General features: G+C 39.3%; 1 protein-coding gene and 1 pseudogene across 3 annotated transcripts in view; one reads left to right on the forward strand and one right to left on the reverse strand.

Annotated features, from left to right (window-relative positions):
* Positions 1–15,938, reverse strand: part of ZNF235 (zinc finger protein 235) — a 54,867-nt gene extending 38,929 nt beyond the window's left edge. For both annotated transcript variants that reach the window (XM_078360005.1, XM_017967688.5), the window contains exons 1-4: positions 15,884–15,938; positions 14,307–14,369; positions 11,053–11,179; positions 10,288–10,371 (exon numbers count right to left, since the gene is read on the reverse strand). In XM_078360005.1, coding sequence (XP_078216131.1) covers positions 10,288–10,371; positions 11,053–11,179; positions 14,307–14,321 — 226 coding nt within the window. In that variant the 5' untranslated portion in view covers positions 14,322–14,369; positions 15,884–15,938. The remainder of the gene's footprint in view (positions 1–10,287; positions 10,372–11,052; positions 11,180–14,306; positions 14,370–15,883) is intronic.
* Positions 100–10,407, forward strand: LOC108589450 (NADH dehydrogenase [ubiquinone] 1 alpha subcomplex subunit 3 pseudogene; annotated as a pseudogene). Its single transcript, XR_013531260.1, has 2 exons — positions 100–166; positions 5,731–10,407. The product of XR_013531260.1 is annotated as an NADH dehydrogenase [ubiquinone] 1 alpha subcomplex subunit 3 pseudogene (transcript).
* Positions 15,939–16,398: the final 460 nt, after the last annotated feature.

The following is a 16,398-nucleotide window of genomic DNA, read 5'->3' on the forward strand; positions in this document are numbered from 1 at the left end:
TCCAAAGTGAATGCTTTGTCCAGATGTGTCCAATTTTTACACAGCCTTCAATATCAGGCTTTAGTTCATAATGGAAATTTTCAGCTAATCTTTACCATCATGGATTTTCTTGGGTTTCATTTACCTGTGGAAACTCAGAACTACAGATCTAAGAATAGGACAGGAGGTAGAAACCAGCCAGGCTGCAGAGCAACAAAATAAGATCTCAGTAAGTATTTAGAAATGAAAAATTGACTTCCTTGCCTATAAGAATGGTAAATTAAAAGTCTCCTCTTCTCTGGCTACAGCAACTGAATCTTAAGTAGCAACTCTATAAATCAGGCTAAATATATGCCTCAATTATAGGCTCTCATTGTACAATACTCACTTCTAGAAATGTGCTCAAAATAACTGATAGACAAATCCATATTTATAGCTGCAGATTTCAACCCCCCTTTCCAAAAGCTAGTAGAGGAAGTAGGAAGATGCATGGTGGCGCCCGTGTAACCCAGTCCACACTGTGAAAGCAACAGTTGACCTGGACCTTCGTGGGTCAGAAGTCACCATGCCAAGGGCTGTGCGGAATGTGCTAAGTTCCACTGAAACCCCAAGCTCTAGTTTTTGAGAAGCCAAGAGGAGGAAGCACCAGACTTCCATCCAGTCAGTGATGCTGGTAGCCTCCAACTCTCTTCCTCCAGGCCCCCCGTGGATATGCCATTCAGAAACCAATCCAGCTCAACCAAGATGATGACTTGTTCCCTTATGCTGCTCAAAGACTACCAGAACTTTCACAGAATTGAGAAGGTTGATGACATTGTGAAAAGACACTTGTCTTCAGAAATGGACAACCAGGAGAAGCCAAAAATCAAGCCTATTGATAGCTGATACAAAAGGACGTGGCAATCCCTAAGGACACCAGCTCCCAAGAGGCTGGAATTATTGACTTGAACATCAAGGTCCATAGGTTTTTTTTTTGACATGGGGTTTTGCTCTGCTGCCCAGGCTGAAGTACTGTGGCACAATCTTGACTTACTGCAACCTCCACCTCCTAGGTTCAAGCGATCCTCCCACCTCAGCCTCCCAAAGTGCTGGGATTACAGCAATGAGGAGCCACTGCAACTGGTCAAGATCTGGAGTTACGAAAAACACATGCAGAAACATGAAAAGGACAAAGCCCACAAATGCTATCTGCTGATGAGCATCAACCAGAGGAAAAGGATGCTCAAAAACCTCCATGAGACCTATTATGACGACTCTGGGAAGACATTCAGGGAACTGGGGATTGAAGTCACCTTTCCCCTTTCAATTATCAAACAGCCCACTGACCATGGCTTCTGATCAGGAAGGTTCTGTGAATTCAGGTTTTCCAGAATGTTCAAAAGCTGAAGAAACAAAAAAGGGTCTTAGTTGCAGCAGCAGCAGCCAGAAAACAAACAAACAAATGCTGTTAAAAATAAAGCAAAACCCAACAAAAAACAAGTAGGTAGTAAGACACAGGCTTGAAGCAACATTTACAACCAAGTTGACTACTTGGCCTTTTAGGACTCTATCCAGTAGGAACAGAAAATGTTCTTTTCGGGTGCACATAAAACGTACTCCAAGACAGACCATATTCTAGGCCACAAAACACGTTCTAACAGATGCAAAAGGAGTCAAGTCATACAAAGGATAGTCTAACCACAACTGATTAGAAATTATGAACAGAACCATCTCTGCAAAATCTTCAAATATGCAAAGACTAAATAACATACTTCTAAACAAACTGTGGATCAAAAATAATTCAAGAGACGTTATAAATTGAATGAAAAAACCAACGTATCTTCTACTTAGAGTGAAAAACTTCTACATGGAGTGAAATTTATATAGCAGAAATGTGTCAAAGGAACTAAAAGCACAAGAACAAATTAAATACAAAGTAAGCATGAATAGAAAATAGAAATAAATAGCTAGTTCTTTGAAAAGAACAATAGAATTAATAGGCTATAGCATGCGTGATAAAAACAGAAAGAAGACACAAATTACAAATAACAGGAATCAGAGGTGGCTTCACTATAGATCCTGTGTATATTGTTAAAAAAAATGAGGACCTTATAAACTTTATGACAATACATGCAACAATGCGGATGAAATGGACAAATTTATTGAAAGACACAAACTAAGTTTACTTGAGAACACACAGATAATCTGAGTAGCCCTTTATCCACCAAACAAATAGAATTCATACTTATAAACATTTCCACAAACAAAACTTCAAGCTTATAGGGCTTCATCCACAAATTTTACCAAATGTTTAAGGAATAAATAATACCAATGCTAGACAAACTCTTCCAGAAAAATGAAAAGGAGTGAATACTTCTCAACACATTTTAGGAAGCCAGCATTATTCTGATATCAAGATAAGATAAAGACATTCCAAGAAAAGGCAACTACAGGCTAATATTCCGAATGAACATATTTACAAAATTCTTAACAAAAATGTTACTGAATCGAATCTAACAATGTATAAAAAGCATAATAAATGAAGACAAAGTAGTGGTTATCTCAAGACTGCAAGGCTGACTTAATATTCCAAAATTAGACCTCAAGGCTTCCCTCAGAAAATCAGGAACAAGGCAAGTATATCTACACTCACCACTTTTATTAAACATCATTGAAAGTTCCAGTCAGCGCAGTAAGACAGGAAAAAACCAACATAAAAGAAATACCGATCATAAAGAAAAAAATAAGCCACATAAATAATTTAAAATACGGATTTTATGGAAGCTCAATAGGATACAAAAGGAATTTGAAAAGTAATACAAAGAAATCAGAAAATCAATTCAGGATAGAATGAGAAATTTACCAAAGAGAACGTGATAGCTATCTTTTTTTAAAAAGCCAAACAAAAACTTCTGGAAATGAAAAATTCATTGAAGAAATTACAAAACACAGTTGAAAGCTTTTACAATAGACTAGACAAGGAAAAGAAACAATTTCAGTACTTGAAGACAGGTCTTTTGAATCTAGTCAGATGAAAGTGAAGAAAAAAGAATAAAGAAGAAAAAACAAAGCTTTTAAGAAGTATGAAACAACATAAAGCAACCAAACCTACGAACTGAATCATAGGCATATCTGAGGGAGAAGAAAAAGTACAAAGTTTGGAAACCTAGTTAAGGAAATAATTGAGGAAAACTTCCTTAATCTAGCAAGAATTTTAGACATCCAGATAAAAGAGATCTAACAAACTCCAGGAAAATATATTGCAAGATGGAACTCATCACAACATACAATCATCAGACTAAGGTCTACATGAAGGATAAAATCCTAAAACCGACAAGAGAAAAATGTCTAGTCACCTATAAAGGGAACCCCATCAGACAATTCAACTTGGAGAAACCTTACAAACCAGAAGAGATCGGGATTCTATTTTCAAGTTGCTTCAAAAAAGAAACAAAACAAAACAAAAACTGTCAGCCACAAATTTTATATCTAGTAGAATAAGCTCCATAAATGAAGGGAAAAATAAGCCTTCCCCAAATAAAAACACTGAGGAAGTTTGTCACCACTAGACTAGCTCTACAGGAAATGCTCAAGTTCTAACCATGAAAACAAAAGGTTGATACTTGCCATCATAAAAGACACAAAAGCATAAAACTCACAGGCCTTATAAAATAATTACAAAAAGGAAGATCAAATGGCAACATAACAGAATTCCACAAAATCACAAACACTCAAAGAAAAAAAAAATCTACAAAGCAAGTACATAATAATTAACATTATGACAGAAATAAAACCTTGCATATCAGTATTAATCTTGAACATAAATGGATTAAATGCTCTACTTAAAAGATACAGATTCGGCCGGGCGCGGGGGCTCACGCCTGTAATCCCAGCACTTTGGGAGGCCGAGGCGGGTGGATCACAAGGTCAAGATATCGAGACCATCCTGGTCAACATGGTGAAACCCCGTCTGTACTAAAAATACAAAAAATTAGCTGGGCATGGTGGTGAGTGCCTGTAATCCCAGCTACTCGGTAGGCTGAGGCAGGAGAATTGCCTGAACCCAGGAGGCGGAGGTTGCAGTGAGCCGAGATCGCGCCATTGCACTCCAGCCTGGGTAACAAGAGCGAAACTCCGTCTCAAAAAAAAAAAAATTGGAAAAACATTCCATGCTCACAGATCAGCAGAATCAATATTGTTAAAAATGTCCATACTGCCCAAAGCAATCTACACATTCAATGCAATGGCTATCCAAATACTAACATCATTTTTCACAGAATGAGAAAAAACAATTCTAAAATTCATATGGAACCAAAAAAGAGTCTGAGTAGATAAAGCAATCCTAAGCAAATAACAAAGCTGGAGGCATTACATACCTGACTTCAAATTACACTACGCAGTTATAGTAACCAAAACTGCACGATACTGGTATAAAAATAGATACATAGATCAATGGAACAGAAAAGAGAACCAGAAATAAGTCACATACCTACAGCCAACTGATCTTTGACAAAGTTGACAAAAACATACACTGAGGAAAGGTCACCCCATTGAATAAAGGTGCTATTTAATCCATCTTACCTGAAATCTCCTGAGATCTGTGACAGATTTTTAATAGCCATTCTGACTGGTATAAGATGATACCTCACTATTGTTTTAATTTGCACTTCTAGAAATCACTGGTGATTTCAATCACAGGAGCCAACCTGAAAAAGCTCCAAGTGGACAAAGTAGAAACAACTTGATAACAAAATACATGATGCAATATTGGACTATGACACAAAGTAAAAAATAAATACATATGAACCCACACTGATTATAGAAGGGATATTAAGTGGCAATAAGAAGTTACTGCTGTAGATGGACACTGACAAATCCATGGGTGACATGACATTCTCTGGCAAAAACAAAAGGGAATGGGTAAAAGAGGAACAGCAGAAAGTTGAAAACTGCTAAGACAGTATGGATACACAAGAGTTTGTGGCATTATGTAGTCTTCTGTGTTTTTTAAGTTTTCAAAATAAAAAGTTTAAAATCATAGAAAGGAAAACAAATAGGTCATCCAAATTATGTGTATGTTGGGGTAGGGGCAGAGAAGCAGAAATCATCTATTTAAACTGTCAGTCAATTTTCATTAACAGAAAAAGATGTAAAAACAATGTTAAAACTGAACTGAATGGTGGGATTACAAACAGTATCCTACTAAGTCATTTTTATCAGAAATCTCCCTCAGTTTGGGGGATTATATCCTATCCTAACAAAGGACATAAACAATTTTCTATGTGTAACATATTTTTGAAGTATATGGACCTAACATATACATATATATGTGTGTGTATATAGAGAGAGACACTATGATTATACAGAACACTCCACCCAGTAACAGCAGAACACACATTTTTCTGAAGTACATATAGAACATTCTCTAGGATACACCAAATGTTAAGCCACAAAAAAGCCTTAATAAATATAAAAAGATTAAAATCACACAAAGTATCTCTGCTATCAAAATGGAACTAGCAATGAATAGCAAAATAAATTCAGTAGTATGTGTAAATTCAGTAGTATGTGAAAATTAAATAACACACAAACAACCAGTAGATCAAAGAAGAAATCACAGGGGAAATGAGAAAATACCTTGGGATAAATGAAAACAAATCCACAATATAAACAGTGCTAAGGGGGAAATTTATAGCTATAAATGCTTAAAACAGAAAGGTCTCAAATCAACATCATAATCTTATACTTTAAGGAATTGAAAAAAATAACAAGCCATTGCCACTGCTGCAAGACTTGCTGCCTTCCTCACAAATGCCTGGGCCAAGGAGCTGGTGCTGGTTTTGTCCTTCACCATTGTGGGTCATCCTATAATTCTGCCCCCACTCAACCCCTACACCAAGTATGTAATCATGATCAACCAGGCCACATCCTACAATTAATTATCCAATGCCTATCTGAAATGATGGGAGCATGCCTGACATGCCCAGCCACTCCCCCAGGACTCCTAGGGCCCCAGCTTGGAATGGCTGAAGAAACTGTGAGCATCTCTACTGACAGGGAGGTTCCCTAATGGCTCCCAAAAAACAAAACCAAATTAAACCCACAGCTTAACAGAAGAAAAGAATCTAATCTTATGAAGAGCAGCAATAAACAAAATTAAGAATAGAGAATAGAGACAATAAACAAGAGCCGGTTCCTTGAAAAGATCAATAAAATTGACATTTAGCTAGATTGATTAAGAAAAATAAAGACTAAGTTACTAAAATCACAAATCAAAGTGGGTACATTACTACTGACATTATAGAAACAAAAGGATAAGAGAGTATCATGAACAACTGTATACCAACAAATTAGATAACCTAGATGAAATGAACAAACTCCTGGAAACCCACAACCTAACACTGAAACAGGAAGAAACAGAATATAGGAATAGATCTATAATTATGAAGGATATTGAATCAGTGATCAAAAACCTCCTAGCAAAGAAAAGCCCTGGATTTTCACTAGTGATTTCTATCAGACATTTGAAGAAGAATTAGCACCAATCTATTTCGCTCTTCCAAAAAACCGAAGGGCAGGAATACTTCCTAGTTCATTCTGTAAGGCCAGGATTCCCCCAATACCAAAGCCAGACAAAGACACTGTAAGAAAAGGAAACTACAGACTAATGTCCCTTACAAACAATGATATCAATATCCACAAGAAAATCCTAGTAAAGAGATTCGAGGCATTTTAAAAGGATTACACCATGACCAAATGAGATTTAGTTCTGGAATGCAAGGATGGTGTAACATATGAAAACCAATCAATGTAATATGCCACACCAACAGAACGAAGAAAAAAAAACACATAATCATCTCAATTGATGTAGAAAAAGCATTTGACAAAATAAAAAATCTTTTCATGATAAAAACTCTTAAACCAGGAGTAGAAAAAACCTAACTCAACATAATAAAAGCCATACATTAAAAACCCAAAGCAAGCATCACAGTCAATGGTGAAAAATGAAAGCTTTTCCTCTAGTATCAGAACAAGGCAAGGATGCCCACTTTTACCACTTCTATTCAACACAGTACTACTTACTGATGGTTCTAGCCAGAGCTACGCAAGAAAAATAAAGAAAAAGCATCTAAACTGGAAAGGAAGATGTAAAATTATTTCTGGTCATAAAAGATGTATGTAGAACCCCTAAAGATTCCACAAAAAACTGTCAATACTAATAAACCAATTCAGCAAGGTAGCAGGATATGAAGTCAACACACAAAAATCAACTGTTTCTATGTATGAACAAATTATTCAGAAAAGAGTAAGAAAACAAATCTAGGTACAATAGCATCAGAAAGAATAAAATATTTAAAAATCAGCTTAATCAAGCACCAAACTTGTATACTGAAAACTATATAATGCTGTTGAGAGAAATTAAAAATGATAAATAAATGGAAATTAATATTCATGGATTGGAAGATTTAATATTGTTACCAATATCACCCAAAGCAATCTATAGATTTAATGTAATCCCTATTAAAGCCCCAATTTCTTTTTTGCAGAAATAGAAAAACTCATCCTAAAACTCAGATGAAATTACAGGAGTCCACAAATAGCCAAAACAATCTTGAAAAGAAGAAAAAATATGGAGGGATTTTTTTCCTTTCTGATTTAAAAACTTATTATAAAGCTCCATTTACCAAAACTGTTATAAAGACATATAGACCAATGGAACAGACTAGAGAGCCCAGAAATAAACTCTTGCATATAGGGCCAAATCATTTTTGACAATGCTGCCAAGACCATTCAATAAGGAAAGGATAGTCTTTTGAACAAATGGGGCTGGGAAAACTGGATATCCACATGTAAAAGAACGAAGGCCAACCTTTACCTTATACAAAGATCAAGTTAAAATGCATCAAAGACCTAAACGTAGGAGTGAAAACTGCGCAACTCCTAGAAGAAACCATATGGCGAAAACTTCACAACACTGGATTTTGTAGTTTCTTGGATGTGACAACAAAAGCAGGGGCAATAAAAGAAAAAACAGGCAAACTTGACCTCATGAAAACTAAAAACTTTTTATATCAAAAGATACTATACCTAAGCCAGGGGCAGTGGCTCACGCCTATAATCCCAGCACTTTGGGAGGCTGAGGCGGGTGGATCACGAGGTCAAGAGATCGAGACCCTCCTGGTTAACAAGGTGAAACCCCGTCTCTACTAAAAAATATAAAAATTAGCTGGGCATGGTGGTGCGTGCCTGTAGTCCCAGCTACTCGGGAGGCTGAGGCAGGAGAATTGCTTGAACCCAGGAGGCGGAGGTTGTGGTGAGCCGACATCATGCCATTGCACTCCAGTCTGGGTAACAACAGCAAAACTCCGTCTCAAAAAAAAAAAAAAAAGATACTATACCTACAGGGTAAAAAGGGTAACAAACAGAAATGAAGAAAAGATTTTCAAGTCATACATCTGCTAAGGAACTAACATATAGAATATAGAGAGAACTTCCAAAACTCAACAACAAAAAAACCTGATTCAAAAATGGGCAATGAACTTGAATATTTCTCTGAAGAAGATATATTAATACAAACGGCCAATAAGCATATGACAAGGTGATCAGCATCACTAATCATTAGAGAAATGCAAATCAAAACCACAGTGAGATGTCACTTCAAACCCATTCAGATGGATATTATTGAAAAACAGAAAACAACAAATGTTGGTGAGCATGTGGAGAAATCAGAACTCTTGTGCACTGCTGGTGGGAATGTAAAATGGTGCGGCTGTTGTGGAAAACAGTGTTCAAGGGCCAACTGTACTACAATGGAATATTATTCAGCCATAAAAAAGACAAAAATTCTAACACATGCTAGAGCATAGATGAACCTCAGAGATATTAGGCTAAGTGAAATAAGCCAGACACAAGAGGGCAAATTTACAATTCCACGTAAATGGAGTCCCTGGAGTAGTCAAATTCAGAGTCCTAAAGGAGAATAATGGTTAACTGGCACTGCAGGGAGGGGTCAAATGCGGAGTCATTGTTTAACGGGTATAGAGTTTTGCTATGAACAATGAAAAAGTTTCGGAGATGAATCCTGGTAATGGCTGGACAACGATGTGAATGTACTTAATGCCACTACGTACTCAAAAATGGTTAAAATGTTAAAGGTTATGTTATGTATATTTTACCACAATTAGAAATAAATATATGTGAATAAGCCTTGGTGTTGTAGTGTCCACACACAAATTCAGGCAAATTAAGGACATGGAAAGGGAAGGGAAGATGGTATTTTAAGAAGGCCTCTCATGAAATGACTTCGGAGCAGAGACATGAATGAAAAAAGGAAGAGGGGCTGGGTGCAGTGGTTCACTTCTATAATCCCACCACTTTGGGGAGGCTGAGGTGGGCAGACTGCCTGAATCCAGGAGTTCAAGAGCAGCCTGGGCAACATGGGGAAACCCCATCTGTACAAAAAATACAAAAATTAGCCGGGTGTGGTGGCACGCGCCTGTAGTTCCAGCTACTCGGAAGACTGAGGTGGGAGGATCGCTTCAGCCTGGGAGGTGGAGGTTGCTATGAGCAGAGACAGTGCCACTGCACTTCAGCCTGGGCAACAGAGTGAGACCCTATTTCAGAAAATAAATAAGAAAGAAAGAGGACAGAGGTTTAAGAAAACACAGCATTCCAGCCAGAGAAAAGAAAGTAAAAGGCTGTGACACAGGAGTCATATTTGAGGAACAAGTGAGGGTGGCAGAGACAAAGGCAGGGGGAAATGACAAGAAACACAGAATGGTAAAGCTAGGTAAATAGGCGAACATTATACAGCCTTACACGCCCTGTAAATACACTGGATTTTACTCAGTGAAATGGGAAGCCAATCGAGGGACTGAAGCAGAGGAGTGACATGATGTGACAGATGTTTTCATTCTTTTTTTTTTCTGAGACAAAATGTCGCTCTGTCACTCAGGTTGCAGTGCAGTGGTGGATCTTGGCTCACTGCAACCCCTGCCTCTGGTTCAAGCGATCCTCCCATCTCAGCCTCCTGAGCAGCTGGGACTACAGGCGCACCCACCACACCTAGCTAACTTTTTTATTCTTTGTAGAGATAGGGTTTTGCTATGTTGCCTAGGCTGGTCTTGAACTCCTGACCTCAAGTGATCCACCCGCCACAGCCACCCAAAGTGCTGGGATTACAGGCTTGAGCCACAGTGCCTGGCCATGACAGATGTTTAAAAAAAAAAAAGTCTGATAGCTGAGTGGAGAAGAAATTATCCTGATTAAAGGAAAAATAACAGCTGTTATCTACGATTCCAGCTGCATGGCTCTCACCCGAATGCCTACCTCTTTGGGTTTGAAACTCCTTCATCCAAAGTTTTTCTTCCCTCTCCAACTGGGATATCATATCTGGTTTGAAGGACTGACGTCCTGTAAGAAGACAGTATTTAAGTGAAAATGTTAAAGGCAAAGAGTACTGAAAAACTCCGGTGTCAACCACACAATGTAAGGCTCTGCCCTGCCCCTCCAGGCAATGTTCAGGAAACATCTTTCATCATGACACACTATAAGAAATACATTTACTATCACTGGAAATACATTACCCTATGTAAACTATTGAAGTAAAAGATTGAAGGACCTGTTTCTAACCAGTGTCTGTTTTCATCACATCCCTTACTACAAGCAGCTGTAGTTATTACCACAATGTGCACCATTCTGGCTAAGGAGCTCTGATATCGTTACTCTCTTTTATTACAAAAATGCCGATGCAACTTACTAATTTCATGACCCACAAGTTTAAAAAAGATAAATGACCTAAGGAATCAGGAGAAGCCAAGCTCAACTGTTCATTTATAGTTCATTTCTAAAAGACAATCATTTGCCTTGGATCAAAGGCCAGAAATATCTTGTCTCTATGCTCTAAGGAGATAGAAAAACTCTAGTCTCTGAAAAGTCCCAAAGCCTTGAACAAGGGGAGAGAGACCAGGGATGCTACTCAGCATCCCAAAATGCACAGGGTAGCCTGATACGATACAGAATTATTTGGCCCAAAACATCAAAAGCATGGAGGTTGAGAAACCCTGCTGAATTACAGAGGGTGCCTGTGCTCACCCACTGAAACCAGGTTCCTGAAGTTCTCCAGCATCACGTCTCGGTACAGCTTCCTCTGGGCAGAGTCCAGCAGCCCCAGCTCCTCCTCAGTGAAGGCCACAGCCACATCCTTGAAGGTCACTGCCTCCTAGAACATCAAGCACATGTAACGTCAGTCTCATACCCTATGGCCACTGGTGCCTAAGCAACTGTTTCTGTAAAGTTACTATTCTTCCCCTTCCACAATCACACCAAAAATGCTAGGAAGAAAAAGGAAAACATCTTATACATGCAACACGGTGCCCGTTATATACTTCCTCCCTAGAAGTGTCATTGTTAAATCGTGGCATACACACATTTTACAATTAGACTAATGGCACCAAATTTCGTAAGAAATTTTGCAGTAATTTCTTCCCAACAGTGTTCGAGAGCACCTATCTTCTCACATGGAGAGTGCCACTATTTTGTCAATCTAACAGGCCCTCAGAAAGCTCTGAGACAAGTGTGTAGTGCACTCTCTGGGTTCTGAGGTACACGCTGTATCGGTCAATTGCAGCAGCATTTAGGGGCAAGGTTAAGAGTGCAGGCTCTGGAGTCTGACTGCCTAGTTCACATTCCAAGGCTCTATCCATCATTAGTGTTGTGGCATTGGTCAGGTCATCTGACTCAATACCTCAACTTCCACATCTGGATAAGAGGACCTATGACATAGGGTCCTTGAAGGGGTTAAATGAGTGAATACATATAAGGACCTTAGGACAATGTGTGACATATAGTAAGTACTCAATAAATGTCAGTCATTACTCTTATCATCACCGCCATCTATTTCATCCCATTCACCGCTGGATGATAGTCCATAAACATCATCTACAATACCTTTAACCAATCTAAATAATGCACATTCAATCATTTTAACTTTTAAAATGACAAACAATGCCACCAAAAACATTTTTACACAGATATCTGCCAGCTCATATGATTATTTCCTTAAGATAAGTTCCAGCCGGGCACGGTAGCTCACTCCTGTAATCCTAGCACTTTGATGGGTTGAGGTGGGCAGATCACCTGAGGTCAGGAGTTTGAGACCAGACTGACCAACATGGTGAAATCCTGTCTCTACTAAAAATACAAAAGTCAGGCATGGTGGCATACATCTGTAATCCCAGCTACTCGGGGGCTGAGACAGGAGAATCGCTTGAACCTGGGAGATGGAGGTTACAGTGAGCTGACATCGCATCACTGATAATGGTAATTTTCTCAATTAGTTCTTCCTGTAAGAGATTATAAGTATTCCCAATTCTCCATACTCTGGCGCAAACTGGACGTTATGTTATGTTTTAAAAATCTTGATTAATTTGGTAAGTGATACAAACAACTCTTTAAAAAAAAGTCCATTTATTTAAACTTTTTTAAAAGACGATCTTCTGATATTATTTCTCTTCACATATTCCCTTTGCTTAATCCTACTGGAATCTTTTGAGTATCAGTAATATTACTGTTAAGAATATTAAGTCTTTTTCTAGAATATACAAACTCCAACCTCTTTCCTATTTGGCTCATAAAGTTTGCATACGGTGTTTTTCTGTATGGAAATGAACATTTTTAAATCTGAAGACACTGCTCATCCCTGCATTTGCTTCGGCTGGACTTCCGAACATCTATGTAGTAAATAACTTGATGACACATCTGGCGAAGAGCCATGCACTGACAAAGGGAATCCGGTGAAGAACAATGTTATTTCTGGAGCCCTTCATTCACCAGGACATGCCAGGGACACACACACATGTAGCATAGCCTCAGGTCCCGAAATAGTCTCGTTTTTTCTTTGACACAGTCTCACTCTGTTGCCCAGGCTGCACTGCAGTGGTATAATCTTGGCTCACTGCAACTTCCGCTTCCAGGTTCAAGCAATTTTCCTGCCTCACCTACACGAGTAGCTGGGATTATAGGTATGTGTGACCACACCCAGCTAATGTTCGTATTTTTAGTAGAGACAGGGTTTCACCATGTTAGCCAGGCTACTCTCAAACTCCTGACCTCAAGTGATCCACCCACCTCAGCCCCAAAGTGCTGGGATGACAGGTGAGCCTCTGCACCTGGTGCTGAGTCTCTTTATCACCCAAATGGAACACCTGAAACTTATGGCTTAGGCACTGGAAGTGTTAGTGTCAGCTGGGCACTGAGTGAACGTCATTAAATGTCTGAAGGTGCACACCTGTCTCTTATATTTAAAATACAGGCAAGGCCATCTACATCCTCAAAAAGCCATTCCATGGAGCAAATTCCTGGTGAATCTCCTAGTACTATAAGGCTTTTAAACTAAATATGCACTTCTTTAAAATATAATAACATGTTAATGAATAAAACAGATACTTAACTATAATATGAGGTTTTACTTAAAGAAATCTGGCTCTTGTTTGAAACTAAAATTCTTTTCCGAGTTTAGTATCAGATGCAATTGCACCAAGCTAAACTTTATTTTCTCCATAAAATGAGGTGCTGTGTATGAGAAAATGAGTCTAAACTTGACAAACAAAAAAAAAAAAACCAGAATTCTCAGAATTCTTATTTGGGAAGAGAAGTTATATGGGGACAAACTGCTATCATCAATGTCCTTAAAATGGCAAAATTCATAGACTATGTAAACACGGAGAATGAGGAAAAATAAAATCACGTCAACTATGGAAAAATGACAAGATCACTTAAAGCCTAGGTGATACAAAATTAAATTTAAAAAATTCAAAATTGTACCTAAAGTATGATTTTACACATTTGTGAATACAAGTGAAAAGGAATGTGGAAAATGATTTGTAAACACGAAGAGTTGTTTTCCATTTAAAGAACATATCTGTTAGGCCCAGGCAGGAGGATCGCTTGAGCCCAGCAGTTCAAGACCAGTCTGTGCAACATAGAACACCCTGTCTCTAGTAAAAATAATTAGCCGGTTGTGGTGGTGCATGCCTGTGGTCCCAGCTACTCAAGAGGCTAAGGTGGGAGGATCTCTTGAGCCCAGGAGGCCCAGGCTGCAGTACGCCACTGCACTCCAGCCTGAGAAACAGAGCGAGACTGCGTCTCTAAACATATATGTATATATATGTTAATTTTTACACTATTATTTGGAAATAAAAGGCAAGAGCCTGGCATATAACAATCTTTCAAGTGCCTTTGGTTCTCTTTTACTTTTCCTAAACGGAAAAAATGTGTCCAATCTTTGTGAAACGAGACATTAAATTATTAATGTCATTTTAAGAAACAGAAAGGCAAGCCAAACTTACCTGGAACTTGGTCATTTCCCCCCTCTTCCTTTTGGGAAAAGGCAGAGTTCTGGGGAAGCAAACCTGGGGGAGGGAAAGGCATCATGAGATAGGTTAGGGATGCCATTAGTCAACATGGCACTTGATGTGACACTTTGGAGAAAGGTCCCCCTTTCTCTAGGCAGACACAGCTGCACACAGCTTAGTGAGAACAGGAGCTGGAGCCCAGCTACCTCTGGGCCCTCTCAAGCAGCTGCTTTTGTTCATGAGCATTTCAGATTAACAGACCTCAATCAAATGCAGCTCCCTGTGTACTCCTTCTGAACCCTGGTGTCTAAGGAAATGAGACACAGACAGGCAGGGTAACGTAACAGAGCCAAAATGCCTGGCTTCAAATTTCGGCATTTCTACTTATTTTCTACTGATCAGCAGTATAAACCTTAGCGACTTACTAATCTCTCTGTGCCTGTATATGAGGACAATAATAATGCCTGTATTCTCTCTTTCCTGCAGCTTCTGACAAGCAAGTGCTATTATGCTTCACAAAACTATCCTTGTTGAGTATCCTTTCTAGAAAATGAATCTTTTAAGAAACCCAGAACTCAAAGATAATTGCTCTGTCCTGTGAGTTACCATTACCCTCAGAAAAGTCTGACTGTGACTGGCTAACATATAATTAGTTCCGTTGGTAATGATAGTTAAACTGCCACAGATTTTTTCCCCCAATAGATGTAATTACTTGCAAATGTTACTAAGCTGGAGGAGCTTCAAGAAAGTCTCTTTTCCCATACGCATGAAAGCAATTACTAATAAAAACCTACAACTCTCTAAGAAATGATGCTGCACTTAAGTTAACCACACGGCATTACTGGTAATAACTACATAATACTGAACAGTTATTAGGACCTCAGGACATCTCTGGACCTCTGCAAATCTGTAATGACGGCCGCTTCTCTGCGATAAAACACAGTACATTCCCCAGGCTCCGGCTGAAACTAATATCCTGTCTCCTAAACAAGAGGCTAGAAAGAGTCCAGGAATCCCGGAACGGCCCCGCATCAGGCAAGGATTAGAAAAGGGACAGCGGGTCCGTAACTGGATCTCCGACCCCATCCCAGGCAGAGGAGTTTTCAAACAACAGATATCTTTTCTAGTATTATAACAGAATTAACGGTGGCATCCAACATTTTCCTATGCACTGTTTTTAAGCTTATTTCTATAAAATCTCACTTAATTCTCACAAAAACATCACTGGGAACGTACTGACCCTTTACAAGCACGAGGAAACTGAGACAAGCAGAGATTAAGTAACTTGCCCAACATTTTACTGCGAGGAGCAGACAGGGCTGGCCGGTATGTGTGTGAGGAGGGCTGGGGCAGCAGCGAGGGCTGAAGACCCTCAACCTCGAAGCACGACGCGAGCCCGCCCCCAACGCAGGAGGTTCCGCCGAGGGGACGCAAACTCCCACCACCTCCCAACCCCGTCCTCTACTGATGGACGCGGCTTCTCTGGTCCAAGCCAAGGACCGGTTCATCGCTGGCCCCACGTCCAGGCAAAGAGGGCTCGGAGAAGTCTTGGAGACCCGGGGCTGACTCACCTCCCCGGGAGCAATCTCCGAACCGACCTCGCCTTCCTGGAGCGGAAGTTCCTCCGACTGCACATAGTTCGTGGACTCCACTTCCCAGAATTCCTAAGCGGAAGCGTCTCAGAGTTCTCTCACTCATGGACTACAGTTCCCATAATGCTCCAAGGGCAACACTTCCCACCAGCTGAGTTTGGTTTGAGCCACTTCGCTGGCGCTGCTGTCAGATTTCCTTTTTATTTTATTCATTTTTTAAAAGCTCATGAAAAAATAATTATAAAATTTTAGAAGTGAGGCCATATAAAAAATAAAAGTGCGGTTTGTATTATGAAAATAAGCTAGAAACCAAATTTTTAGCAGAAGCAAAGGGTAGGCTAAAAATGGGAAGCATAAAAGTGACTTAGGCTGAGCTCCGATGGACGCCGAACGTTAAGGAACACTGGATTTCAAACTTGTGTCAAATGCCAGCTCCCCAAATATCATCAACTCAACCTGTTGATAAGACAAAACAGAATTTATTGATTGCAGTA

This window comes from Callithrix jacchus, chromosome 22, assembly GCF_049354715.1.
Source record: "Callithrix jacchus isolate 240 chromosome 22, calJac240_pri, whole genome shotgun sequence".
NCBI classification, from domain to species: Eukaryota; Metazoa; Chordata; class Mammalia; order Primates; family Cebidae; genus Callithrix; species Callithrix jacchus.